Raw genomic sequence first — 27906 nt, forward strand, 5'->3', positions numbered from 1 at the left:
CTAAGCACTCATTTCAATTTTCTATAAGTTTTTATTTTACATATACTACAGTTTTTAGGGTTTTTTGATAAAGACCACTTTTCTTGACATTTGTAGTGTAAAGAAAAAAAAAGATGTACAGGGTTTTTGGCTTTTCAAACATTTTAGACCAATGTTTATTTAAAAAAAATATTTTAACAAAAACCCAGTCAATGACAACTGAAAGAGTGGATTTTTTTTTTGTTTGTTTTTTTTAAGTTTCATCCACAGACTAGAGGATATAACTGTTAAAATGCAAAGTCCATTTTCTCTCCACTGTTATCAAGCTTTCAAGATTCTGTTTGCATGCAGTGTTATAGTTTTGGATTGTAACATCTTACAACTGAATACAAAAAAAAGAAGAAAAGAAAGAAATGCTACTTTTCAGTCAAACAAATTGCACCTTTTTTTGGATTTAGGACATATTGCACACATCAGATAATGCCAGGAATTTAAAAAAAATAAAAAATAAAATAAAAGAAACTGAACAGAAAACCGGGAGTCCGAAAATAAATCCTCACGTCTCCTCTTCATTTATGCTAATTTATAAAAACAGAACTGCTGAACGTCACACAGTGAAGACACAGTGATTCAGCGACACCAAGTCTGGTCTGATCACAGTAAATTAACCCAGAACTGGTGACTTTTGACCTCTGAACGTTTTAATCAGCTTTACTAACGTTACTTTGCTACAGTAGCTCCTAAAATACTTCAAATTGAGTAATAAATTAATACAGAACACCTACAGGTCTAATCGAAACTCGAAGCGTCGGCTCTTCTGCAGATTTTCGTGTGATTGTCTGATTCTCACTTGTGATGGCGAGATTGTTTTTCTCCAGTAAAATGCTTTGACAAAACCTCTCGTACGGCACCTACGGCCCCTTCTGGTTTTACAATAGCATGATTAAAGATGGAGAGACTGCCGTGATGCAGAGTGATGATCACTGTTCAGAGCGTTTTGACTTGACAGCATGGAGCTTTTTGGTGATTAGTCTAGCCAGAAACAAAAAAAACATTTAGCAGATTTGAACAGAAACGAGAGGAATACATTCTTAGATTTTTTTTTTTTTTCCAGGTCCATGTTGCTGAGGGAGAGCACAGTACAGAGCAGAAACATATCGCTGATCTACAGGGTTCCTAAGCAGGATGGTGATTGATGATTTCGGGGCTTTGGAGGGATGATAATTTACAGAAAATGTGAGATGAAATACATTCAGCTCGAAGTCGATCTTGCAGGAACCCTGGATCTTCACAAACACTCAACTTTTCTATTCTGTCGGAAAAACGTTTGTCTTCCAGAACACAGGCTGCAACCCTGACGCTCGCTTTAACTCTCCTGTAAATGGCTTAGAATCCAGTGCACTGCTTCTGCAATTTTAATACAGTTTTTATATATCTATTTATTTATATATATATATACTGTATATATATATTTATATAGCTTTACAACTTCAACAGTTATTCTCTTTGTATGATTAAAAAGACACAAAAGTAACTTGAGAGGTTTTTCCAACCACAGCTGGACGAACACCGAGCTCTGATGATTTTGCAGTTGATTGATGAGATTAAAAAAAGTTTTCCCTCTTCTGCTTTCTCAGCTGCTTCATGTACAGATTGTTTCAGCTCATCAATAAAGCATTGGAACCTTTTTAATCAGCTGTCTACTGTGGGGGGAAAAAAAGGTGGGGGGGGGGTTCTTTCTGACTCGAGAGCAACGTGTAAATTTATTTCACAGAGCGGAGGAGTCTGTGACGGTCACTTCAATAATACTGTCTTTCAGTGGGATCTCTGGAGGCTACAGATGTTTTAGTTATAATGGAGGAGAAATCGTTCTGCCTACAAAAATATGTACAACAAGTCAATGCATTTGTCCATGAAGTAAAGCATCTGGTGATTGATGAGTAAAGCTTAAGAGGTGAAGCTGAGATGTTTTTTTTTTTCCTTTTTCTTTTTTTTTTTTTTCTCTTCTTCCCTTGATGAATCGCTGCTGCAGGCACTGAGCACCACGGTGCACCAAAAAAAACAAACAAACCCAAAACTAAATCACCACACAGAGGCACCTTCTCCCTTCTCCTTCAATGATCTGTAGTTTTCCTAACTTCAGAGGAACAGTCCAAAATTTGCAGCGGTGGATATGAGTCTCCCTTATAAGAGCATCCGTGCTACACAGGGGCCCTTACAGTTCAGGGCCCCTGGCTGCCACAGTGACGTTGGACTGACGGGTGGTTAGGAAGCCGAGGAGCTGCGTTAAACACCACACTGGACTCCAACAGTGGGTCCGTCCACACACCCACACTAATATACTGGTTTAACGTGGGAATCAGCCCTAACTGGCCAAAAAGTCTCACTGTCTTTACATTTAGAACTAAGAATAAAAGCATTTGATCAACTTTCTCACTCAGGAAATCACTCCTGCCTTAAAATCGTTGTGAGCGTCACAGCTGTCCTGACCTATCAGGACAACGTGCTCAGGTGGAGATACAGAACTGTATCTGCAAAACGTTAAGGCGCTTTTAATTCTTCTCCATCACCAAAGAGCAAATTCATGCTGCAGCAAACAACTAGCTTCAGAGACGAGAGGAACAAGGAGTCCTGCAACACATGAACCCCCCACAGAGCTCTGATCCCAATATCACAGAGTCAGTCTGGGATTATGTGAAGAGACAGGAGACAGTGAGACAACCTAAATCCACAGGGGAACTGTGGTAAGTTGTCCAAGCTGCTGGTGCTGTTTTAAAGACAAAGGGCATCACACTAAATACTGATATGGTTTAGGGTTTTTTTTCCTGTTAACTGCACTTTGTGGGAAGTTAACGGATAAATAAAAACTATTCATGGTCTTATTTTTGAAAGAATGAACACACATTCAGCGAAAGAGAGAGAGATGGTCATTAATCATCACGAGCTTATTAAAAGATTTAATTACTTGTTTTCGTTTCTTTCTCTAAACAAACCGAGGTTCTCACAACCTCACGGCGACAGGGAAAAATGCAGCTAACAACCTAATTATTCATTTGGGTCTGTCACAACCAGCAATTACTGTAAGAGTAATAAATCTATCCTCGATTGATCCTTGTGCTCCTCTGAGATGCTGCATGATTGATCAGCATCATTTCCTCGTTATGTGCTAATTAAATAAAAACCATCGGTTACTGGAAAACGCGTTACGCAGCAACGCAGTGCAGTGTGAACGGTGTGGGTAACGGGACGGACCCACCTGACAGGTGAGGTGATGCTCTGAGCTCCCTCGGGCCCCGGGGCGACGTCCGGAGCAGAAAAGACGGTGGTTGGATGCATAGGTTTGACTTGAGGAATGCTACCCCGCCTGGCACGGCACAGTTTTCGGGCTCTTTTGAAGTGCAAACGGTTGAAGGGAGATGACGGAGAGATGGAGGACCAGGCTGTGAGATGACATCAGAAGAAGAAAATAAAAACGTTTGGAGGTGAAACTCTGGGTTGATGGTGGATGTGTCCGGCTCCTAGGAGATGATTTCCAGGATGTAGAAGACGAGCTCCATGACCACGGGGCCCTCGCTCAGCTGACACGCCCCGCTGTGGATGACGGGGATCAGGGCGCTGTCCAGGTCACTCAGGTACTGAGGCAGGAGAGGCTGACCATTACTTCCTGCCAGGTAGCCCACCTGTGACAACAAAGACGGGTGTTAAGTCAGGATCCACTTACAGAGTAAAAATCTATGTCACAGTAAACGGTCACTTTTCCTTTGGGTTGACAATGTTTTTTTTATACATCAGGACAAAAGTATTTATCAAAAGACTTGGAGCAAGAATTAATAAAACACAAATTATGGCTTCAACCACAGAGAAACACCTTTGTGACAGAAAAAAAAAATCTATACTAAACATTGAGAACATTTTAACGTCATATAACACTTAGAATTTCATGCCAGAACCACCCACTCATCTCTTCTCTCACCGTCTCCTGTCCCACATCCAAACTTCCATCATCGTACCTGGTCAGAGTCCAGCGTGACCCTCAGTCCCAGTTTGGCCATGCCGTCCTCCTTCAGCAGCTTCAGGTGTGGACACAGCGCCATGCAGAAAGCTCTCGCCACGTTCTCCGTCAGCCGGCTGTGGTCGGCGGGGTCGCTCAGACCGTTGGGTTGGTCTTCGCTCTGGAGGAAGAAAACCTGAGGAAATCACAGAAACATGGCTGTGAGTAAAATCTCTGCAGATGTAGTTTAAAAAAAAAAAAAAGTTTGATAAAGGATGAGATAAAAGAAGACAAAAAAAACTTCCATCTAGTTTTCATCACAGCAGGTTCAGAACAACACGTTCACCCACATAATAATAAAAGGTGAAAAACCTCAGTGCTTTTCCACATAAACATCTTTCCCAGTGAGATCTTGGTTGAGGCTTGGTTTTCTCACTGGTTCTCAGCAGTAGCACCAGTATGAGCTGTACCTCTGTCCAGCGGATGACTTTGCCGTTGGCTTTGAACTCGGAGCCGTGGAAGATCTTGACGCTGGTGATGGACTCCATCGACTTTCCATCGATCGGACTGATGACGCTGGTTTGTCAAACACACAACAGTGTTGGATTAAATAAGTTCACCCATAGAGCGTAAATGTAAAGCAGAAGAAAGGAGGTAGGGAGATACTGTCTATATGCCCTTGAGCAAAGAGTCTTGCTGAGGTTGTATTCAGCCAACGTGTTTTATTGTTTCTTCATTTGTAAGTTTTATTCTTTTACAGCGAAATGACACAATCAGTTACTGTAAATGTGCCACTGCGAAACTTTGTTCCTTCAGCTGAAACTGATGTCGCTGAGCCAGATGTTGATTTACAAAAAAAACATTTAAAACTGAAGAATAATAGCAAGCAAATGGATTAGGCTGCCTCCTGCAAAATAATTACACACTAAATATTAATACAAAATAATTTATCCCAAGAATAATCACCATGCTGTGATTTACACTTCAGTGGTGTTTGTTTGTTTAACATGCTGAATGTTCTTGTGCTTCTTTTTGTGTTTTGTTGAGCTAACACTGTAGTACAAGAGGCCTGAGAACGAGTCAAACAAACCGAGGACAGACAGTTTAATGTAGAGATAAATAATGCAGGCAGTTAATACATAAACTATCGTGACAGACTACGTCAACTTATCTGGCGAATTACGGGTTAAAACGGCTGCAGCGCAGAGAAAATCTTCTAATGAAGTGATACAGTATCTGGTCAAAGAGCTCAATTATATTTAACGGTGAAAGTCACATTTAAATTTGGAGATTTTATCAGGCTGCTGTAAAATTGATTGCGTTGGTCTGTATCTCAGTCAGAGCCACGTCAAACCACATCATTCCACTCTGCTGCTGCGAGGACTTTCCTCCAGAGGGCTTCCACAAGCACGAATAATGAGTTTTTAATGGCAAAGTAGTAAATGTAGTGGTTGGGAGGCTATCACTTCAATTTTCTGTGACATGAATGCATCTCTCTCTTCCTCTCCAAAGGTCTTTTCCCTTCCCGTCTCACCCCTTGTTGAAGTTGTGGTCGTCCTCCGTCCACTGGATGTGGACGAGCTCCTGGTTCTCCTCCTGGTCGGCTTTACCGCACGTGATGGTGAAGTCCTTCATGTCCCTCAGGGCTTGCCGTAGAGAGTCCATGGTCTCCGCTGTGATCTGGATCATCACACCATCTGAGGGTGGGAGGAAAGTAAAGATCAATCGAGCTCAAACAAACTAATCGATAATTCTATAAACTGATGAGCGTTTAAAGGTAAACTCTTGATTTTGCTCACGAAGGCGTACGACACTATCAAACATGTAGTTTGCTGTCACAGTTCTCACCTTCCACGATGCTGGTCTTGGCTAAGAAGCCTGACGAGGCTTTCAAAGCTCCACTGAACACAAAGAAGCAGGCTCCAGTAACTGGAAGAAAAACACAAACAGAAAAAAAAAAATCACAACTTCAATTTAACTTCACGAGTCAACCACAGGCAAACAGATAAGAGAAGAGAAACGGTAACACTCAGTGAGTCAGGCAGGGACAAAGCCTCCGGGCAACAAGCTGGACGTGAAAACCTGACAGAGCGGAGAGGCGAAGGAAGTCTTAAAATGTGATGATCCTGTTTGCGTGTCAGCACCTTTGCGTGGCTGGTGATGGATGCTGATGGCCTGCGTCTGATAGTTCCCGTCATCGTTCTGGACACACACCAAGTGGGAGTCGGCCCGGTCGTTGAAACACGCCCCCATGGCCAGGACGTGTTCGTTGGACTTGTTCATGGCCTTCATCAGCTGCAAGGACAAATAATATCCGTGTCTAATTAAGCTGCCCTTTGGGTGTGTGCTGGGGAAAATGGGCTTAAGAAAGGCTGCCCGGTTAAGCCTAATTGCAGTGGGCTTGTGGGTAAACGCCTCGAGTTAAATGGGGTGGCGCTGAGATGACAGATTGAGGAGAAAGACACTGACACGGGTGGATATCAATAGTTGAAAGATCCCACATATTAATTCCACTAAATCCCCTGCCTCTGCGTCTCTTTGAAGCCGTCCTTTGCAAATCTGAAATAAAACTGAAAATCTGGAGGGCTTTAACCACTTGCTGCGCTAAAGGCTCGCCTGCAAGCTGTTGAGAAACGGTCCCCACTTCAAATTACTGGGTTCCCATCTGTTACTGCATCAGCAGCCAAACGCCACAACCAGCACCGCTCTCTCTCCACCCGTGGCTCGTTTCCTCGGCCAAATGCTGCTTCGTGTGTATCACTTCTTCTGGTTGGACATTCATTCACACCCGCGAGGCAGCAGCGCTATAACAAGTCGGCAGCCTACGCCTCATGTTCAGCTGCGGGGGCCTTGGAGAGTTTGTCACTTATCACCTACACAGAGTGAACATGTGTGTGTTGATGTTCAGGAAGCTTAAAAAAAAAAAAAAACCCTCCTCCACTGATGTCATTAGTCTGGTGGAGGGTTTAGCTTCTCAAGTTTTACGCTGCACTTCAGACGAACTCTGGCGCGTTTGCCCATTTATGACAGAATTGATGTGATTTTTGTACAAATTCAAAAGCTAAACTACTATTAAAACCCAGATTCAGGACGCTCACCTCATTGTAGCGATTACTGGGGATCTTGATGCTCGTCTTCCTCACCTCCATGTCCACAACCAGCCCTTTCACCACCGGTAGCGTGTACTGGTAGTTACGGAAGTCCTGCAACAGGGACGGCAAAAATTAAATGCAAACAAAAGGACACCTTGTTTGTAATTAGAAGATGTCTGCAGTTTTAGTTGAATGAACTACATCTTACAAAATAACTAATATAAAAAGAATCCTTAGTTGACAAAATCATCTAACTATAAACAGGAAACGCTTAAATGTTGGAAAACGTACTGCAGCCGATGTTATTTTTCAACAACATATACCCGAGCTCTTCAACCTGGCAAATAAATAACAACAGAGGACAGGAGAAAACCAAGCACTCACTGCGAGCAGGTTCATGATCGTGTGACCGGTCTCTCCGAAGAGTGGTTTTCTGAAGCGAACACTGAACAGTGGACACGGATAAACTGCAAAACAAAATGTTTAGTTATAGATAAATGTACAACAGAGATGCATTGTCACAAACATTTTTTTTTTTTTTTTTTGTTCCCGGCAATTATATTTTTAATGTCAGGGCCAGTTGTTATTGTTCATCAGTCGTCATGGAAATACATCAACTACTTCAGCAGAACAAAGTCAATTTGGAAATAAAATGTTTAGAGTTTTGAGTTCAGCATTGACTATAGTAAACAGCAGGAATATTGTCACAGAAAAAAGCAAAATATCCTCTATTCTTAGTCTGTTGTTCTTACAGTGACCCTGTTTTCACTATCTCATTGTATCAGTCTTGGTTTTGGGTCTTTGTTGTTCTGTAGGTGAGATGTTTCCAGGATTTTTAAATTATTAACTGCACAACTTGTATTTCCCCCCATTGTTGTCATTCACAAATGCAAATGAATTGAACAAGAGACCTTACACACTAGCATCAAATACAGCCTGCAGTTAGGAGGAACGCTCCTAATCCACAAGTGAAAAATCAGGCTGCTTTTTCTCCAGCAACCAAAGCTCCTTAGATGACTATTTTTAGCCTTATCTCAGCAAACAGCTGGATATAAGATCTAGCCACAAACTCTCATTAGCAATAAAAAAACAACAACAACAACAACAAAAAAAAAAAACTATCTCAGCCAGAAACTGCAGTTCAGCGAGGATTCATGTGCTCACAAGCTCCGCAACCTTCTGCTGGTCACTGCTTAATGTAAGAGGTGAGAGCGTAGGGAACTGAACTGTTTGTGTGGTGGATTAATTTCGTGGTAATGTTAACATTTTGTGTTCGAGAGCTTCAGCTGTATGTGGCTTTGTTAATGTATTCTATCCGTGCTCGCTGGAAGCAGGCAAGAGGCTTAACGGAGCCAGGCGGCGCTCCGTGCTGGCAGGTCTGGCTGTGAGAGACAGGGATTTGGTGGAGAGGAACCTCTGATAAAAAAAAACCCACACAAGACTTCCTGGTTCATGTGGGAAGCTGTGAGAAATGTATAAGCGCAGCCTGGTATGAGGTCTACAGGCTTCCTCTGACAACTGACACAGTAAGCTCTCTAGATCAATCGTGCTTTTAATATTTTACCATGAGAAACCATGAAACCATTAGAGGATACTTTGATCTGCCTTTCACCAAACTTCCAAACTTAACCTGGTGTTTTGGTTTGACAGAAATCACTCGTCTTAATACTAAAAAGCTGCAGAAATCTGACACAGGTTTCTAAATGGCCTCAAATCCGAGACATTTTGCCACACGAGTAATTCATCCGAGCAGCTGGTAAAACTAGTATCTTTTTGCTGTTGTTCTTCACATCAAACTGCTCCTGATGATGGTTTTAAGGTGAAGCTGAAAATGACACGGGTCTCTCTGTCCTTTTCTTAAAGTAACCTTATTCTTATATGTGTTTAATGTCAGTCGATCCCGGTACAGGTAGGATTACGTTACACTTCCACCCTGACAATATTCTCTCCATCTCCCTTTCACTTCAGTTGAAGCCCACAAACGTGTTTCCTGCTCCAATACACATGTGGTTCAAAGTTCTGTTCAGCTGTGACCAGGTGAATATGCTCACTAGAAATTTAAAATATTTTATAATCATGTTTAATGCAACATTACACCACAGTACAAACTTCAGCATTGCTCTCACAGACTAATTACAGTTTGGGATCAATATTTATGCATTATCCACATCAGAGCCATGACACCACTTCCTCTTTAGCAGCTGTGTGCGAGGAAATTTCTCTGAATGGAAGACTAATGTCGCTGAATGGAAGACTTAACAGAAGATGCTGACAGCTGGCATCAAATGCTCAGAGTTGACATCTTGATAGTGAGACGTTTGATAAAAAAAACTGATGCTAACACTGTGTCTCTCTCTCTCCATCAGACACTGGATTCTTTCCTTCTTGGACATTATATGCCTCTTCCTTTTTTTTTTTCCTCTGACTTTTGCCCCATTTATCCACCTGTTTCACCATCATTCATCTGTTCAGCAGAAGACACTTACTGATAAAATCAAATGGGAGCTCAAATTGCATGTCAACACCTAAGAATAACCGCTGAATTACATCATCATATTATACTTTTCCCTTTTGCGTCAGTATAAAGTGCTGAACCCCAGTAGTCCAAACTCACATCGGTACTCTGCACCCAGCCGCAGCATGAGGCGGATGGGGAAGACCTTGGCCCAGGGCGTCTCCCACTTCTGGATCAGGATGCCGAAGAGGTAAGGCGGGTTCGGTAGCAGGAGATCCTGCAGCGACTGGAAGGAGGGGCTGATGTAGAGGAAGCCGCCATGCTCCTTACTGCCCAGGAAGCTCTGCGTGAAGAAGGAGTGACTCAGATGGCTCAGCACGTTGCCTTCAGGAGATGAGGAAGAAGAGGAGAGAGAGAAGAGACGAGTGAGGTTAGTGATCTAGGAGATATGAGAAGGAGGAGGAGGAGGGGGTGGTGAAACAGGAGACGGAAGGCACAGTAAGGGAGCGGGGGAGAAGGTGGGGAGAAGGAGAGGAGTAATATAATAGGTGTTTGGGGGCACAAAGTACAAGGACACAGGATTAAAAATGAAGGGACGAAATGAAAGAAAACGCAAAGGCTGGAAATGAACATGAATGAAAAGCAAAGAAGGGAAAAAATAGAAAGAAGGAGAGGTTCTCATCCTCTGAAACGGGAGACAGATATGAATGGCACAGGCTCTCAGTGTGTTCCTGGGATTACTGTGTGGATAAGGAGCCTTGCTCAGTCTGTATTAAGTTCTACAACAGTGAATAAAAACTTGCCTGTTCACCCTACAACCTCATATCACCCTCAAAGGGTTCATGTTACTAATTATCCGCGGGCGGGATCTCTGGCTTTAGATGGCACGTAACACAATAACCCTAATGACAAGACAAAAGCTCAGTGTCTGAGACTTGCTAAAGCCAGCACTTTTCCACGAGCCGTGACTGACGGCGACTTAATCAGGAACGACACACACAATATGGCTCCTTTCCACCAGGCTGAAACTGCTCCAGTGTGAATATGAAAAAGGAAACAGCCTGAGGGGAGCAAGCCGTCAAAGTCACCCGATATTAGCCGTATTTGCTCTGCAGCATACGGAGTTAAAAAGGCAAGGCAAGCGGCGATGAGGTTTCATGCCTGGAGGGAGGCGACCTGACAGTAACACGCTAATGTTTGGACCATTTTTCACAAAAAAGGCAGAGACACAATTCAGCAGCGGTGGACAGTAACCTGGTTTCTAAACAGAGGATGACTGGATGGACCCGTCGTCTCTGTGGAACAAAAAGTAGAGCTGGAACATTTCCCCCTTGCATTATGTTTGGGTTTGCTCCTTTTTAACTGGACAGCACACGACTGAGACAGGCAGACTCACCTGTAGACCTCGAGACACAACTAGCAATGGGCTGCTGGACTATTTTCACAGTGAGCCTCCTGGTGGAGCGGCTGGTTGTGTTCTTACCACTGAGGGCCTCCTGGTAGAGCTGCACGAAGTGGGTGAAGATGTCTTTAGGGATGGTCTTCTCATCGGGGAGACACTGCAGCAGAACGACCACCTCCGCCTGGCCGACAGCATGCATGCCTTTGGTCGTCACATACCAGCACTTCCGGTTTACATCTGTGGGTTGAGACATCAGAGACCTGGAGTGACTTTACTGTTGATGATACATATTGTGTTGCGTGGATTTGATGGCTGTATTATGTTGCTTAGGCACCTGAACTCCTGCATCAGTGCTGTCTTTACATCAAGGATTACAGTAGAAATAAATCTTGGACTTGTGCTATCCTTGACATTTTGCAGATAGTGTGATCTGTCAAACCAACTAAACTAAAACAAAAACTAAAATTTCATAAGCGCTGAGTCACGGACCGAGTCATATTTTCGTGACACTTCCAACATGGCACAAGTCTGAAGTGAATGCTGTTACGTTATCGTGACAGGTGCCAGCAGCACAAGATTAAATGCATGCAGAGAGAGAGAGACTACATTCGTTAAATGTCTTGCTCCACTCAATAAAATTTCTACTCAAATATCATCTCCTTTGCACAAGGAGCAAAAACGACTTTGATAAAACACAAAACACTGAATTAGCCAGTTGAGACCAATGTCAATGTGAAATATGTCACACAGTGCCTCGTACACCTACAGCAATATTTAGACCTGATGTCTCTGTTCTCAATTTTCAAATAATATCCAAAGCAAAATGCTTTAGATAAAGGACGTAAGCAAACACAACTTAATATGAGTCCCAACTTAAAGTCATGTCACTCTGTGCTTGTGTACTGTTGAAAACTATACAATAGGCAGCAGATCTGTGTAATAAGTGATAAATTAAACCGATACCATTACACATTTCAATTCACCACAGTTCTTAGCAGTGACAAGATGCCAGATGTTTTCTATAATGGTCCTGTCATGTCTGAATGAAGCTGTAACGAACATTTATGTAAGAGACTCGATGTCAAGAAGCCTTCTCCTAAACAGCCTGATGAAGCCAGCAATGCTGCGTGTTCTGTGTCTGAAAAGAGTTTTTAAAAATATCTACAGCTACTCAGTAATTCACAAGTAGAAAAGCTAAATCAGGAATGATAAAAAATGTATACTGAACAAATATGTTTTTTCACTTTCCCTTATGTCATCATGAACTCATAAATTTCAAAGTAGGTCTGCACACTCATTACCGGTCCTCCCAAAACAATTTTAATTCATTCTCAATGCAAATCAGTGCTTTAAATGGCAGAGAGGAAGGAGCTGGGCGACTCACAGTTGACAAGCTTGACCATGGCGAGGAGGTTAGCATTGAGCACAAAGACCAGAGGGTCTGGGCCTCCTTCCTCCAGCTGCTGCATGAGAACAATCTCCGACGGCCTCTCCTCCACTGCGTAGTCTGCAGGTGGGTTAGGGTGGGGTAAAAGAAGGTGACAAGGGTGGAGGAAGGGGGGAGTTTAGGTTAAGTTAGATAAAAAAAAAAAAAAAGACAGAGAGAACAGAGGATGAGAAAGGGTAGAGATGTCAGAGTGAGAATGGGGAGGGAGGTGAAGATGGAGGAGCAGTTATAAGTGTGGTAGGAGAGGGAAACGATGATCAGACCAAGTTAACAACAGCTAGAGACCCCCAGAATGATTCCAAACATCATCGCAGCATTCCCACGTACAAACCCTCCCCCTTCTCTTGTTGGCAATGAGTGGTCGTAACATGAGCCGTGACATAAAGCACATGAGAAACACACTTAACAAGCACAAACACAGCAGCTGACGGAGCAATGAGGAGGCAGCAGAATGGTGAGGATGAGTGCAAGCACCTGTGATGTGGCCTCCCGTACCTCCTTTGACTCCGGTGGAGATGAGGATGGGAGGGAGCCCGTCCTCTGGAATCAGACTGAGGGAGCTGCCCACGGGGCTGCCCACCGGGGCAACGGGGGTATGGGCTGCCTGAGGGTGGAGAGGAGGGGTGGGTGCAGGGTTACATGTGCTGTAGGTTAAAACACACAGTGAGATGTAATAGTACAGCGACAGAATCCAAGAGCATGTTTGTGGCTGTGATTATGGGTACGACCGGCGTAGTAAGTACGAGCTCCTGCCAAGTCTGCCACCAGCACCTATAATCACAGTCAAATGTGAAGTTCTGGGTACTACATGGAACATGAACTATTCACACAACCGCTGTCTCAACTGATTTCTTTTAAATATGTACACATGTAAGGATTTTTAAAAAAAAGAAAGAAAACCAGAGGCCATCGCTGTCTGGCTTCTTAATTACCCCAGTTTAGTTAAGTAACCAACATTGCTACGAGTTATTTATGCTGTTGAAGTTCACAGCAATTTTGGAAACACTGTCAACACTGTAAGGTTGAGTTGTTAAAAAAAATCTACCTTCTGCTCAAATGAGAGTAGTGGAGGATAAATGCACCCAGAACTGGTGTACTAGAAGGGACGCTTCAGCCATTTGGATTTACTTTTCTTTAAAGCTACAATTTCTGTATATTAACAATGGAAAAAATTACTATGTGTGATGTAAAAGCAGTTCCTCGTGGTGACAAACCCACGGAGAATTATCATCTGAATCAGGAGCTATAAAGCATCTTTCAGCTCAGCTTCAGTGAACCACACAAACTGCCACTGATAAACCACAGCAGTGACTTTAGAAAAGCAAATTGAGCGAAACCTTTGGCCGTTAATTCAAACCCAGTTATTATGGCGTTCATGCCAGTGTGACATTCAATATGTGATGTGAAAGTCTGATTCTTTACCCATATTGTGTCTGCATAGCCATGTCAGACCAAGCCATTTAAAAGCTTCAGCAAACTCTGTGTTCAACAGGCCATGAATCATCCTGACAGCTGGTATTCAGGTCCAATGAGTGTGGGACACAACCACAGAAACAACCAAACACAACTTGTTGTTCTGTTAAATGCTGTGAGGCAAACTTTAACAGATCGATCACTTATGTTGGCTTACAGTGAATCTAGTACAGTACATTCCAGCTTTGAGCACTTCAGCCTGCTGGGATTTCTAATTCTTATTCTGCAAACAAGGAATGTTTCTTTTGAACTCTGTTTACTTACTGTTTATTGCAGTCCATGACCCAGCCTCAAACCAACGAGAATCCCACAGAAAGAGTTCTTTGTGGCTTCCTTCGCCTAATACGGCCGTACACGCTAACCTAATAGCATTAGCTGTGGGTGAATGTTTTTCGTGCAAAGCCTACCTCTGAGGAATCAGAAGTGGAGGATTTGTTTGAACACGTGGAGATGGCCAATGACTGGGAGGGGGCTGGGCTGGAGGTCGGAGGCTTGGGGGACTCTGCTGTGTCTCCATTAGGTAGGACCCCATCAGCGAACCACACCCTCCTCTGCTCACGTGAGAGGGACCCTAAACATGAGACTCACAAAATTACATTTTCCCTGAATGTCTCAGTTGAACGGCCACGCTCACACAGACACAGAGAAACAGCACAAGTTTAAGAATGTAGAGAAGTGAAGAGAATGTAAAGAAGTAGGGTCAGAATGTCATTGTAAAAAGTGAAAAATCAAGTGCTAAGAGTATTTCTGTGCTTGGTAAAGGTCATACCCTCGTTGCCAGGCTGTTTCAGGACTCCCACAGGCACCATGACGGTGGGAGGAGGGGAGCTAAGTACCCCAGAGGCCTGAGCCTGCTGCAGAGGGGGGATGGTGGAGCAGTATTCCGCTGGGTTGTTGGGGTTCGGACTCTGGTTGCTTCCAGTTGCCGGTGTCTCCCATGATTGAGCTGACAAACAGAACATATTATTACTATGAATTAGGAAAACCGTGTGTAAATATTATTACTATACATTAAGACAACTGTGTGTAAAGTCTAAAAACTATACACACTGCAAAGTAAAAACCATCCTCAGCTGAATTTTCATACATTCAAAGAATAAACACAACTCACCAGTGGTCAGAGCAGAATGACAGGTGACACAGACACGGGCCTCCTTCCTGTCCATGTACGTGAGCCTGCACTTCAGACTGCAGCACGTCGCACAGAACACCTTAAAAATAAACAAGCACACGCACAGAAACATGTAATTTGCGCCACATTCTCACAAATGATGAGAACACCGGTCAAAGCTGCATGACACTTTTTCCAAAAAAAAAAAAAATATATATATAATTTACTGTAGAGATTTTAAAATTAGAAGGAGAACCAGAAAGAAGGTCTGATTGAGTGTGCAGCAAATGTACCATTTTATGGATATTGATTTCCTGTACTTAGCCGGTGCTTCAACAAGCTGCGGCTGTGTACAGGGCACTTCGCTTTCAATGGATTAGCACCTCATTACACATCATTATCCACTAACATGTATTTAGTAAATGATTACACTGAGGGTGGGAGATCCTTTTAATTTCAGAGCCTCACAGCACCATCATAAGCTGGTTTGTGGATCTACCAGCCTGATGGTGAACGCGCTGAGGATCCCGCTGCGTCTATTGTTTTTCGCGGCCCCAGTGCTGGTGTCAGTATTACTGCAGTGCCAGCTCCTCCCCGCTCAAGTGGCAGAGTGTGTGTGTGTGTTTGTTTACCACCAAGGGAAAAGAAGTAGCAGTCCGGCGATTTTCCAGTGCAGTGTCAGCGACCACATCTTCACTTTAAAGCACTGTGCGGACGCCCCGCTGCACGTGTGGGTGATCATGATGCTAGAAATCTACCTGCACACCCACAGAGTTTATCTGCAAAGAAAGGCCTAGGAAGGAACTCATCTATCAAATCACTGCATTTAAACTAGGGTTGTTTTCTGCTGAACCCTTTGTCTTTGTCATCTTAATGCGTTTTTTTTGCCTCATATAAACCTCTTTATATTGCATCCGTGTTTGAAAGGTGCTATACAAATAAAGTTGACTTGCATAGTAGAACTCATCATTACAAATGTAGTTACTGGAAACATTTCAGCGAGAACACATTGCCTGCTTTTGGTTACTTATCATATGATTAATTTAAAAAATAAAATAAAAACTAAACAACAAGGCTAGCTCAGAAATTCCAAGTAAATTATCCCTGTTTTTAAGTGCGTTACAGTGTTTTTAGTTTGGATTTTCCCTTTAAAGCAGCTCTAGCGCTCCTCTAACCTTGCCACAGGCCCTGCAGTGGTGCCTCCTCTTGGTGAAGGTGAACTTGACATCACATTTCATGCAAACAGGAGCCTGGGAGTCAGGCACCCACACAGGGGCAACCTCTCCCAGGGAGCTGGCAGGTTTTTTGCACAGAGCGCCTAGTTGTCCTGCCTGGAGGTCATTGTCTGGGCTCTCCGAAGGCATCAGGGAAGGCGAGAGGACAACACCATCTCCATTCACCCCGACTGCTGTCGGGTCAGTCCCACTGTGTGTCGTCTCGGACGGCGTGCCTCTCCGACACTGATTCTCAAGGTTCTTGTTCTTGCTGACAGTGGACGGGCCAAGCTGGTTTTGGACCTGGCCCGATAGCAGCTGTGGAATCTGGAGTTTGAGGCTGACCGGCTGCTTTGGTCGTGCACCTCCGTAGGGAACACTGACCGGCTGCAGCCGACTGTTGTTGAGTTTTGGTTGGATGCTACCTGACCCCGCTGCTCCTCCATCGCTGCTCTCCTGCTTGCTCTCCTCCATTTCTTTCTCCTCAGTCACAGAGTCCTCTTTGGAGGGGACGGGAGATGGAGAAAACCCCTCGTCCTCCTCCTCCTCTTTCGCTTCTGTCTCTTTCAGCTTGGAATGACTACTCCTCTCCTGTTCCAAACCATTGGGAAGACTTGTTATTCTGAGGAGCTGGTCCACCTGTCCCTCTGGACCACATCTCCTCTCCTTCTCCACTCCGATTCTGTCAGGAGGAGATACGCCATTCTCCTCTGCCTCACAACCAGCCTGAACATCTCTCCCCCCATTCAGGACACTTTCTCCCTGCTCCTTGTTTGAGTTTGCAGTTTGTCTTTCTCGATCGTAGTCCTGTAAAACAGCTGTACTGGCCTCTTCATTGACACCTTCCTCAATTTGTGTTGGTGCTTCCACATTTGGATGAATCTTCTCAGACTGAGCTTCTTCCTGTCCTAATCCAAGCTCAAAGGTAAAGTGAGTGTGACTGACAGTGGAGCCGCCTCCTCCTGCTGAGGCAGCTCTCTCCTCCTGATGAGGTTTAACCGCCTGGTCAGAAGCACCAGGGTGGGTGTCTGGGGTAGAACTTTTCTCCTTCCTACACCCATCATGTTGCGGGCTTGCAGGGCAGCCATTCTCCACAGCCCCACATGCCGTCACGGGGGGCGGCGAGAGGTCGTCGGTCCCCACCAGTTTGCCGATGTTGGGCTGGGGGAGCGGTGGGCTGTGGACGTCTGCCGGCCTCTCCTCTACCCAGGATTGCAGCTCAGGGCCGGGATGTCTTTTAGGGTCAGCCCCCGGGGAGGCGCTGGATGAGGAGTCGGGGAGGGTCTTAAAGGGCAGCGGACTCTCCCGGGGGCTGAGGTCTGCGTGGGCCAGAGCGGGGTTCAGAGAGAGTAGGTGGGCCGGCGGGGCCAGGATCTGGGTCCACTTGGCATCAGAGAGAATAGGAGTGTCCGTCTCATCTGGAAGATACAGAAGACAGGAAGACAAAAGATTTAGATGGATCTCATTTTAGATCATGCTCACGCAACAACTTAAACAATTTAACCCACTAACTGTTTCAACTTTAGATCCAATGGTGGCTTTGCAGCACTTTGGATTTAATTTTATCTATATCTCACGTACAAAACTTCTTCCCCTCATTGTCTGGATAGCTCGAAGGTTTCTTATCACATTTAAAACATGAAGCAGTAAAACAGGAGGAAGAGCGTGATCCTCAACAGCAAGACAGGAAGCCTCAAAAGAACTGATACAAAGATACACACTCCCAGGTGACTGAAAGAGCAAAAAATGGCAGAACAAACCAGGGGACAAATTGAGAAATGAGGTTGGCATGGAGTAGAAAATTAGTGTGTGGATGGACTGGGAAATTCTGAGAAAGTGGGCCAAACGGCTCCATCGCCCCCGGGAGCCATCAGTCAAGCTGACAAATGAAAGCTGTGTAATACGAGCAGAAATTCTTATATTTATTCAAAACAACTTTCTCACAGAGCCGTGTCAGCTACTGTAAAGCACTCTCCTCCCTCCACTGGAATTCATGCTAAGCTGTTTTAGTATGTGCAGTACTCTGTTCAAACACACACACACACACACACACAAACACACACACGCATACACAGACGCGCACACACACACAGAGTTAATCTGCCAAGCTGGATCTCTGGCAAAGGACAAACGGATAATCACTCAGCCAAAATACAAACTGAAATCACAGCACCATTAAAATACATAACGTGTGTGTGTGAGTGTGTGCGTGCGTACGTGCGTGCGTGCGTCAACAGGCCTGGCATTTTTCTGGGGTCATCTAAGATAAATCCAGAAAAACAAAAGCAGTATTTCTTCTACAATAATCTGATCATTCATGCTGGAGAGCTGGGAGCTCAGTAGTGTTTACTTTACAATTACCATAAATAAACTCTGTGGAACCGCAGCTTCAAATAGGCCCTAAAACTATTTCTTTACCTATTGTGAGCATCAACTATGAAAGAAGACAAAGCTCTTGCCCTGCACCAGTTACACAGTTTCACACAAACCCAAGGGAAATGGAAAATCCAATTAGTCCTATTCCCTCTCTGCATACCCTCAATTACCATCTGTAAATGTTACTCAAACTCGTTGGGCGGTGGCTGATTGCTGTTGATCTGACACCTTGATGATTTACCCATGGCTTATGTAATGCCTCCTAACCACAGCTCTTCTGAAACTTCAATCGCATAGCCACACCTTGTCCCATCCGTCTTCTCTCGAGCACAATGGCTCACCGTTTGTCCCTGTCTCATCCCCACATTTATCACAGCCAACGCAGCGGCTCACCTTCGTTCTGCTCGAACTCGTCCAGCACCTTGTCCAGGTTGAAGGCCTCGGCCTGGAAGTAATTCTCCATGGGTCAGGAAGCTCCACCCTGCCGACGGCCGTGTGAACCTAGAAGCAGGAAGAGCGTGTCCACAATACCAAATCGGTTCACATTTCCATACTGTATGCAGATGTCTCCAATGGCCTGAATCCTATCTCCTTTTTCATATCTTTGTCGTCTACTCACATTAATATGATTTGTTTAAGTGGAAATATCCCCTCTAACTCTCTTTCACTCTTACTTCTCATTTCCCTCCTAAGCAGTCATCTCTTCTGTGCTCGCTCCGGGGTCACAGGGATAATAAAAGGGAAGTACGGGTACAGTCAAAAAGCTTAGATTAGAAGGGTTCCTGACTGAATTCAGCAATCTGGACAAATATAGCACAGTGACAGCAAAGATATGAACTTGTCAAAAACTCTTTTTGATTTTTTCCCCACTCTCCCAAATCCAAAAACAGAAATAGTTGAGAGATTTTCACTATTTATTAACTTCTCAATTAACCAATTAATAATCTGGTCTAAAAATGCACATGCTCAAGATGACATCTCGTCTGACCATCAGTCCAGTGTACAATGTTTTAAAATCGACCACCTGATTGTTTCAGCCCTGGATTCATTGTACTGTGGTTATTTTTCCCCCCAAATTTCTCATGGCACATTCTCATTTAATCTAATTTGGGTGAAAAATGGTTACAAGAGGAGAAAAGACATAGTTTTGTAAACAGTAAGATCCAATTTGCACTGTTTTCTTTAGTAGATCTAGCAACTAAAACCTGTCCGACTACAACAAACTAGGTGGCTAATTTAAATGCTAACATCATATTAAAACAAAATGCAAATATTTCCCTGTAGGCTATACTTGGTGCATCATTTTATCTTGATTTGGCAAACTTTTTATATTCTCTTTGCTCCTGTACTGAAAGCTGTGGACTGCAAAGTCATATCAAGTAAATTTACTATACACACGAGCTTCCCAGGCCCACACGCTCTGTTCTGTAGTTTATCCAGGTATCACAAACGTAATGATGATGAACTGTTCATTTTATACCTGTGCTGGACTGGAAATGGGCTACATTCTTTTCCGTACATTCCTGACTCAGGTGAAAAGCCTGTATAAACATTTAGTCATGAAACAACGCTCCTTTCTGTCAGTCCTCACCTGCACAGAGGTCCTCCTCAGCAGTCCCAGGCGGTGTTTTTTTTCCCTCAGCAGGTTTCCCTCTCAGCTATCACTTCATCCAGTCTGGCAAGCGCCCAGCGCCCACACCTTAGGCAAAGAGGGGAAACACCATTCAGTATAAAGCTGCTTCTCAATCTGTACAGCAAAAAGATAATAATAATAATAATAATTCCCTGCACACTTAGAGAATATGAACTTTAGATTGTAGACAGGTAAAGCCAGCTGAGAGCTGATTCTGGACTTAAAGAGGGCCTCGGTTATGAAGGATGCTTCTTTATTGTAAGTCCCGATGTGGTTTAGGTTTTGGACTACTGGTCCAAACAAAACTTCTTTCACTGTTTTCCAACATTTTATAACCAAAATGATGAATCAATAATAAAAATAATCATTAGCTGCAGCCTTATTCTCATGAATATGACACATAGTTGTGTTGGGAAAAAAAAAAAAAAAAAAATCACATCAGACAGCTCAAAGTTGATGTCTCCACCCATCACGCTGATGATGAGTCAGAACAAAATCTTAGCTCAGTCTAGGACATAGTTCATGAACAAGACCCTGCCTCAGTTGATAATACAGTACAGCAGCCAGCTTACCATGTTCTCAGCTGAGTGTGCATTGCACATTATCATACATAGTGAGCCATTACCCATCCAAGCCCGACAAGGCAATCAGAGACATGAATGGAAAACAGCTGAAGCCTGAATCACTGCACAGTAAAACTGCCCAGTCTGTCCTTGCTGAAGAGGAGACCTTGGAGTGAGGATGTGATGTAGTGGGGTGTGAGGAGGTGTGTGTCTGTGTGTAAGGCTGCAAATGAGTAACAGCCAGGCTGAACTTCAGGGTCATTCTCATAAGGACAAGAACGACCAGGGATTACACCAGAGACCAAATATTCCGCAGAGCCAAGGCCTCGGAGAAAGGAGCAGAGTCAACACATTTTCCGCTTAGTTTAAGATGCAAGCATGGGCACGATGTCAGCACAAAACAGCGAAGGCACAGGACAGGAGGCTACATGTGTAGTGTGCATCGTGGATTGTGGGGTGAAACCCTTTCAGCTGCACCAGGCACACGGCTGAGGGAGAATGCTGCTATCTGAGCCAAGCATAACAAACTAAAATTCACAGACTACAAAAAAAAGGCTCCTTTAAATTAAGAAAACCTACAGCATTAATAATCCACTAGTGAATGAAACAAAGCAACCGTGCTTTAATTGGAACACATTACAACCCTTTAGGCAAGCACAGTCCAGATGGAGTATCATGACTCAGTTTAGGTTTCAAAACACGCCAAGTGACGTCACTGCTCAGACAAACAAAAAAAAAATGTATTGTGGTTCATTGCCAAGCTCTGCTCACAATCACCACTGCATTATTTTAAACCAGATTTTCAGTCCTGACTGCAGGCACTTTGATTTTATTAACTGTACTGTTAGTACTTATGGGAAAACGAACACTGAAGCCCTATGTCTTAGTTTTTCTTGTGACATCTTTCTATTGAAGCACACCAGAACCATAGAGAAAACAAAACAAAACAAAAGGACTGACCAACTCAAAGCTCGAGACCAATGTTGTTGATGTGATGACACATCAGTATGCAGTGTTGTGCAAGTCCCAACTGAAACTGCTTCACCAGGACAGCGCAGGAAAACAACCAGGCATTTTTAAAATCAACAGTAAAAACAAAACAAAACAAAACAAAAAACAACTACACTATTAGTGAAAGGTGAGATCAAGTTTGGGTAGAATAAATAACCTTCACATCACTTGAACTGACCAGTGAATGAGAGCAACGTCTGAGCACCGACGTTTAACCTCGTCCAACTCCTGCACCTTTTACTTCACCAGTGAGGTTTACCCTTATTCCCCTTATACTGAATGAAAGACTTTTTAAATCGCCTCGCACCACGAGTCAGATAAGCTCCAGTGGACTGCAGGACAGTGCACTCATGAACACACACACACACACACACACACACACACACACACACACACACACACACACACACACAAACACATGAACAAACACACAGACAGACACACACAGACAGGCCTCCATGAGGACAGGAGCCTGTCCCTGATTAAGATTTAATTACTCTGCAGAGGCGCTGAATAATGCATCTTTAGTCAAAGTGCGTGAAGGAGTTGTATTTTTAGACATGTAAACTTGGGAGGATGCTTTAAAGGAGACATATGTGCATGACAGACTGTGTCAGTCAGAGCCTGTATCACTGAAAGAAAATACTCCCTTCAGCTACACAGTGTACAAACACGCTGCTCCAGCAGTGTGACCTTCAACTCATCAGCTAACGACTAATCTAAAACTATTACAAAGGCAAGCAACTACATGTAGAGCTGTCTATGTAAAACGAGAAAATCAAGACTTTGCAGTTCACCCACAACAAAGATTCGCCTCCATCATAAAGTTGCATCCAACACAACTGACAATTATTCTCTTAATCAAATTAATCTATCAGCTGTTTGACACACCACAGACAGATGTCTATCACAATATATCACCTTCCAGAGTGAGGCCTTAAAACCGCTCCTTGATTTGACAGTTGACAGCCAAAATTTTATTACATGAACCTGTAATCAGTAGATATTTTATACTTGATGAATGACTAAACAGTTTATTGATTATCGATAGTAAAATTTGTTTTACAGTCATCAACCAGTTCACGTACGCCTCATACTTTCAGCACCACCTCTACCTACAAACGCATGTTGTGTTTCACGGCATCATTCAGGGCTGCAACTAATGAATTCCTTTCACTGACAATTAATCTGTTGAGTAATACGTTGATTACTTTGTCGATTAATTGATTGCTGGGTCTATTCAAGATCGCAAATTAGCAAGACCGTCACAACTTGTCCTACCAATGGTCCACGACCCAAAGATATTCACTGTAATGCACAGAAAAGCAATAAAAACTCACATTAAAGAGGCTGCAACCAGAGAAGATTTGCTGTTTTTACTTGAACTAATCAATTAATACAACACTGCTTGTGGGAGCTTGATTATAGAGACATCGCTGCACAGACCTGTGACCACTACCACTAAAAAACAAAAGCATATTTCTACAGTTAAACATAAAAAGTATAAAACATAATGTTGAATGAAACATGACTGAGGACAAGACCAGAGGCTCTATGCTATTTTTAAATCAAGTAAACTGAAGTTGAACCCCCATTCACTGACGGTGTTTCTCCAGCCTCCAGTGTAAGCCAGACATGCTAATAATGAAATGGCCTAACAGACTACTAACACAATAAACCATGCCCGACTGGACATCCTGGCATGGCGGCATAATTAAATAAGACAAGCGCATAAACAGCGAGGAAGCTCGGACATACTAGAGTGCTAAAACAGTTCATTAAGTCCTCGCAGTCAGAAGGAGACTCTGTTTCCTGTTGTTGTTTCCTGTGAGGGGGCTGCACTCACTTCCTCGCCAATCAACTGGAAATCCCTTGCAGTCATTAGTGTAGTTTGACATTCATCTTTTGGTTATGTAATAAATACATTTACTGAATTTTGCATCTGGTTTAGTTGAGTAATACTCCCCTGTTTCAGGCTGTTTTCCTGCAAGAATATCTTTTTCTGGTTTTTTGTTTCTTTTGATTTCTTATCATTTTCCGAGTTCTACTTCCTGCACAAACATGGTGCTGATTTACCAGGTTTGGGTAAAGGTCCTTTTCACAGTGTACAAATCTGATATCTCACAGCAAGAAAAAGACAACGAAATGTCCTTAATAAGGGCTGGACTGAATTTAAGAGCACTGGAGACTCAACAATCAGTCAGACAAAACAAGACATTTTTCACTATTTCACAAGAACATACACAGGAGATCAATCACCAATTAAAATAATCCATTATTTGCAGCCTATAAGTGAACCAGCTCCTGGATTCTGGTTGTGTACATGCCGCTTCACTGGGTATGGGCCCCTTTAATATCAGTTACCCATCTTTAATGTTGAGTGTGTCTAAATTCGAAGAATGGCATCGGATTTCTTCTTCGGATTAAGAATAAATGTCCTGCATAAAAGTTCCCAAGTGCTCAGACCTGGCATCAGCTCCTAAAGTATTTAAGAGTTCAAGAGGTACCCAGTCAAGACTGACCCACCAATGGCTGCAATTCGCACACAGACACCATACGTGCTGTCATAGAGTTAAGGATTAAGGTTGCAACTAATGATTATTTCCATTGGCAATTAATCTGCAGATTATATGTTCAGTTAACTGGTTGGTCTATTAAATGTCAGAAAACACTGACTGTGAAAAATCACAACTTTTCAGAGTCTGAGGTGATGTCTTCAAATGTTTTGTTTTGTCTGAGCAACAGTTCAAAACCCAAACGTTCACTTTTCTATGATAGATGACAAAAGCAGAACGATTTCACATTTGTGAGGCGGGAACCTGAGTAACCGGAGCATTTTCTTTCACTATTTTTCCTTAATAAATGACTGAAACAGTTGTTTGATTATCAAAATAGTTGTTGGTTATTTTTCTGTTGATCAACTAACCAATTAATCAACTCAAAGTTGTCAATGTAATCAAATATTCAAGTGCTAATTCTTCTTAATCTTAACCACATTTAAGCAAACCATAAAATGTGCAACAGTTATAATAATACCAAACAAAGTTTATTCTAAATATATAAAATGTTGATAGTGTCTCGAATATTTTAGGCGTAGCATTAATCCTCGAAAGTTAAAGAAAAATGTCCTCTGCTCTGGAGAAACAGTCAAAGATCAGTTTCAGAGCTAGCATACTCTTTACTTTGCAACACTCATTTTTATCATTTAAGTCTGTGCTTGAGAGGGATTCTTACACTTTACTGACAGTTTTAGTGTCTTTATTCAGAGGGCCTTCACCCCTCTTTTTTTTTGCAAAGAAGTGTCTCATTAAAGTTTTATACTGACTTCAGCAAATGGGATGTGAACAGAGGCTGCAGTAAGTTGTTTTTCTTAGTGTATTGTGGTGCACATCGGTAATCTGCTTGCAGCTTGACAGTTTTGACATTTTTTAAAAGCAAAAACACCAAATATTTCCTGAGAATTCACAACTTTTCTTTGTATTTTGGATAGTAAACTGAGTATATTTTCATTTTGGACCACAGCTGCCGACAACAAATAGCTGATTGAAAGAACATTAACATCCTCACTATGTTCCAACATTTTATAGATAACTGGGGATCCTGGACTTAGGGAAACACAGTTTAACTCCAAGTTCTCTTTGTGGCTGAACAACTTTCAAATAGTTCTTCAAGAAAATAAGGCTCTGCATCAAGTTCCTGTGCTGTTTTTTTTTTTTCCCCTCCCCTGGTGTTACAAGCTTCCCATGACTGCGAGCTCACATCCTGATAAACAGCGTTTTTAGATCCATACCCAATGCGGCCGTGCTCCTGACGCCGTCTGCACAGGCTGAACACAGGAAACCTCAAATGATCACTTCCTCTCTTTAAGAATGGACTGACATCACTTTTTAACAACATGATCACATGACTGGGTGACACGTCTTTATGTAACGTTTAACGCCCTGACTGGGAGTACACTAGAAGTTGCCCTCCCTTCTCCAGTAAGTTTTTTTTTTCGCCATTGCAATACCCAGAATCTACTAGTGATAAAAGACATGAAAGCAAAACACATAAAAGAAAAACATGCCACAGGTTTGTATCCTCCTAAAGGTCAAACATCCTCAGAATTTCTAAAAAGATAATTTCTTTGACGGGAGAGGTGGGAAAGGTAAATCCGCTGAGATTTGAAGAAGAAAAGGTAATGAAGAGAGTAGCTGTCCTTCTGTTACAAAGAAATGCTCTGCTTCACAGCAAGCGTCAAAAGCTATTATGAGCTTCCTTTCTCCCTTATGTTTTGATCTACATTTAACCACCACGAGACAGAGAAAGAGACAGACTGCTGGGCTGCCATCAGGGAGAGTCTTGTAATGCTTTCTGAAAGCATACAGTAACCTACATCTGGGGACTCTCTGCACACATGAGAGCTTGTCTTCATATGGACGCCTGTTGGATCAGCCTACTCCATCAACCCCCCTGGGTTTCAATACCCCTTGAAGATGGAGTGGGATATCATCCTCTCTTACTACAGGTAAAAACACTTATCAAATGTCCTGTTTTTGTTTCACATCCAGCACAGACAATCAGCCAGGCCAGACTGGACAGATGCCAAACAGGACCAGGCAAGAAAATGATGGGTGTTATAAATACTTAACCTTTCTGATAATATGAATGTTACACTGATTTAGGGCAAAATACACTTTAACATGCCAAAAAAGTCCAAAAAGACATTTAGTTTTCAATGATGACAAAGATAAGCAGCAAATTCTGCCACTTGATGTGTTGTATTCTTTGCTTGAAGAAGAAATAAAATGATTAATAGATCATGAAAATGAATGCCGATTACTTTCCTGGTGATCAACTAATTGATTAATCAACTAATCCTTCAAGCTCTGCTTTCATATCATCTGATCTGGATCTCTCTTGAGCAACAAATTCATTTTTAATTTCTCACTTTAGACGACTATCCGAGGTGGCACTGGGCTGGGCCCCACTTCTTCACAAATCCACCTCCAGAGCCTGACTCAGGCCTGCGGACCCAAACGATGAGGTAAATGCAAAAGACATGGCACCAGCAAACCTCACCAAACCAACGCTCTGGAGCAGACAGATGACCATTAGCTTGGATTATGCAACCGTAAGTGGCACTGTGGCGGCTGCCTACAGGCCAAGCACAGCCTCAGATTGGTAAATATTATTCACAGGTAGACTCGGTAAACACACTGAAAAACCACTGCCCAATTAAATGCATTGGCTTAAATAAAACGAAACGGCTACGAAAACCTCTACAGTTGGGGTTTTGTTTGCACCAGAACTTGGTGTAGTTGTATTAGCAGGGCTGCTAGCTGAATATAACGTCCACACCGAATCCGCGAAAGGCCAGGAGTAAGTTTATGAAACATTTATCGGTGTGGTGAAAATTCACATTAAAAAAAAAAAAATAAATCAGACACCCAGTAACAACAATGAATAACACCGGGCGGTATAGGGGGAACGGAGCAGCTACTGTTAGCCCCCAACGGTTCGGCGGGCAGTCGTGCGCCGAGTGACGGCAGCGACTTGCTGCTCTGACGGACAGTCACACCGTCACTGACTCGGTGGGCTTTGTGGCCAACGGGCGGTTTTGACGGTTGCGGGGATTCTCGAAGAGCGATCCTCCTCATTTTAACTCGGTCCCCTCCTCTTCATGGTCACGCAGAGTATAATCTCCGCTAGCGTTTCAGTGACCGTTTAGTTACAGGTTGCGGTGCCGAGGAAAGCGTTAACGTGTTGTATAATTGACGTAAAAAAAATATAGTGTTACCGTAACACCACCTTCTCGGGTATTCCTCGCCGCTTAGCTAGCTAAACACGCCGTGAAATACCACAACGCCAGTCCACAAGGACTTCGGCTGGGTGAATGCTCGCCGTGTGTACGTAACGTTAGAGCCACAACAGAGCTGCGAAATGCCCATGAAAACAAATTCAGTTACTCACCGGAGGAATCCTCATCTTTACGTACAGTCCCGCGGAGCCCCTCCGTTAGTATCCGTCATACCTAATCGCCTTTGAAAGCTATTTTTGAGTATCCCCGTGTAGACCCGCCGCTGCCTGCCCGACTCAAACAGCACAAGTCGGAAAGTACAGCCTGTAGTCTGCCGTAGTTGTGCGACAGTGCTCAAGCATCCCTCCCCTAAGGTTTAA

The 27906-nt window shown here is 43.2% G+C and overlaps 1 protein-coding gene across 2 annotated transcripts; it reads right to left on the bottom strand.

The window, feature by feature from the left end:
• Window positions 1–1050: 1050 nt before the first annotated feature.
• Window positions 1051–27880, bottom strand: zfyve9a (zinc finger, FYVE domain containing 9a). Of its 2 annotated transcripts, none has more exons than XM_041056275.1 (19): window positions 27700–27880; window positions 20132–20239; window positions 18934–19041; window positions 16126–17582; window positions 14951–15050; window positions 14609–14785; window positions 14247–14410; window positions 12862–12970; window positions 12304–12426; window positions 11001–11156; window positions 9677–9901; window positions 7447–7529; window positions 7069–7173; window positions 6115–6265; window positions 5819–5899; window positions 5505–5667; window positions 4441–4546; window positions 3990–4166; window positions 1051–3659 (listed from the first exon to the last, which is right to left on the bottom strand). In XM_041056275.1, exons 3-19 carry the CDS (start codon window positions 19001–19003, stop codon window positions 3498–3500), a joined length of 3609 nt encoding a protein of 1202 aa, XP_040912209.1. In that variant the 5' UTR covers window positions 19004–19041; window positions 20132–20239; window positions 27700–27880; the 3' UTR covers window positions 1051–3497. The 2 variants fall into 2 exon arrangements, with proteins under 2 accessions (XP_040912209.1, XP_040912208.1); XM_041056274.1 differs by having other exon boundaries at window positions 12841–12970.
• Between the last annotated feature and the right edge of the window lie 26 nt (window positions 27881–27906).

The sequence above is a fragment of the Toxotes jaculatrix genome, chromosome 14, assembly GCF_017976425.1.
Source record: "Toxotes jaculatrix isolate fToxJac2 chromosome 14, fToxJac2.pri, whole genome shotgun sequence".
In the NCBI taxonomy this organism is placed as follows: domain Eukaryota; kingdom Metazoa; phylum Chordata; class Actinopteri; family Toxotidae; genus Toxotes; species Toxotes jaculatrix.

Coding starts and splice junctions, on each gene's coding strand:
- zfyve9a (XM_041056274.1), bottom strand. CDS start 19,003: ATGGAGAATTACTTCCAGGCCGAGGCCTTCAACCTGGACAAGGTGCTG. Junction 14,411..14,608: donor GAAACAGCCTGGCAACGAGG/GTATGACCTTTA, acceptor TCTCATGTTTAG/GGTCCCTCTCACGTGAGCAG. Junction 3,660..3,989: donor TCACGCTGGACTCTGACCAG/GTACGATGATGG, acceptor TTGTTGTCACAG/GTGGGCTACCTGGCAGGAAG.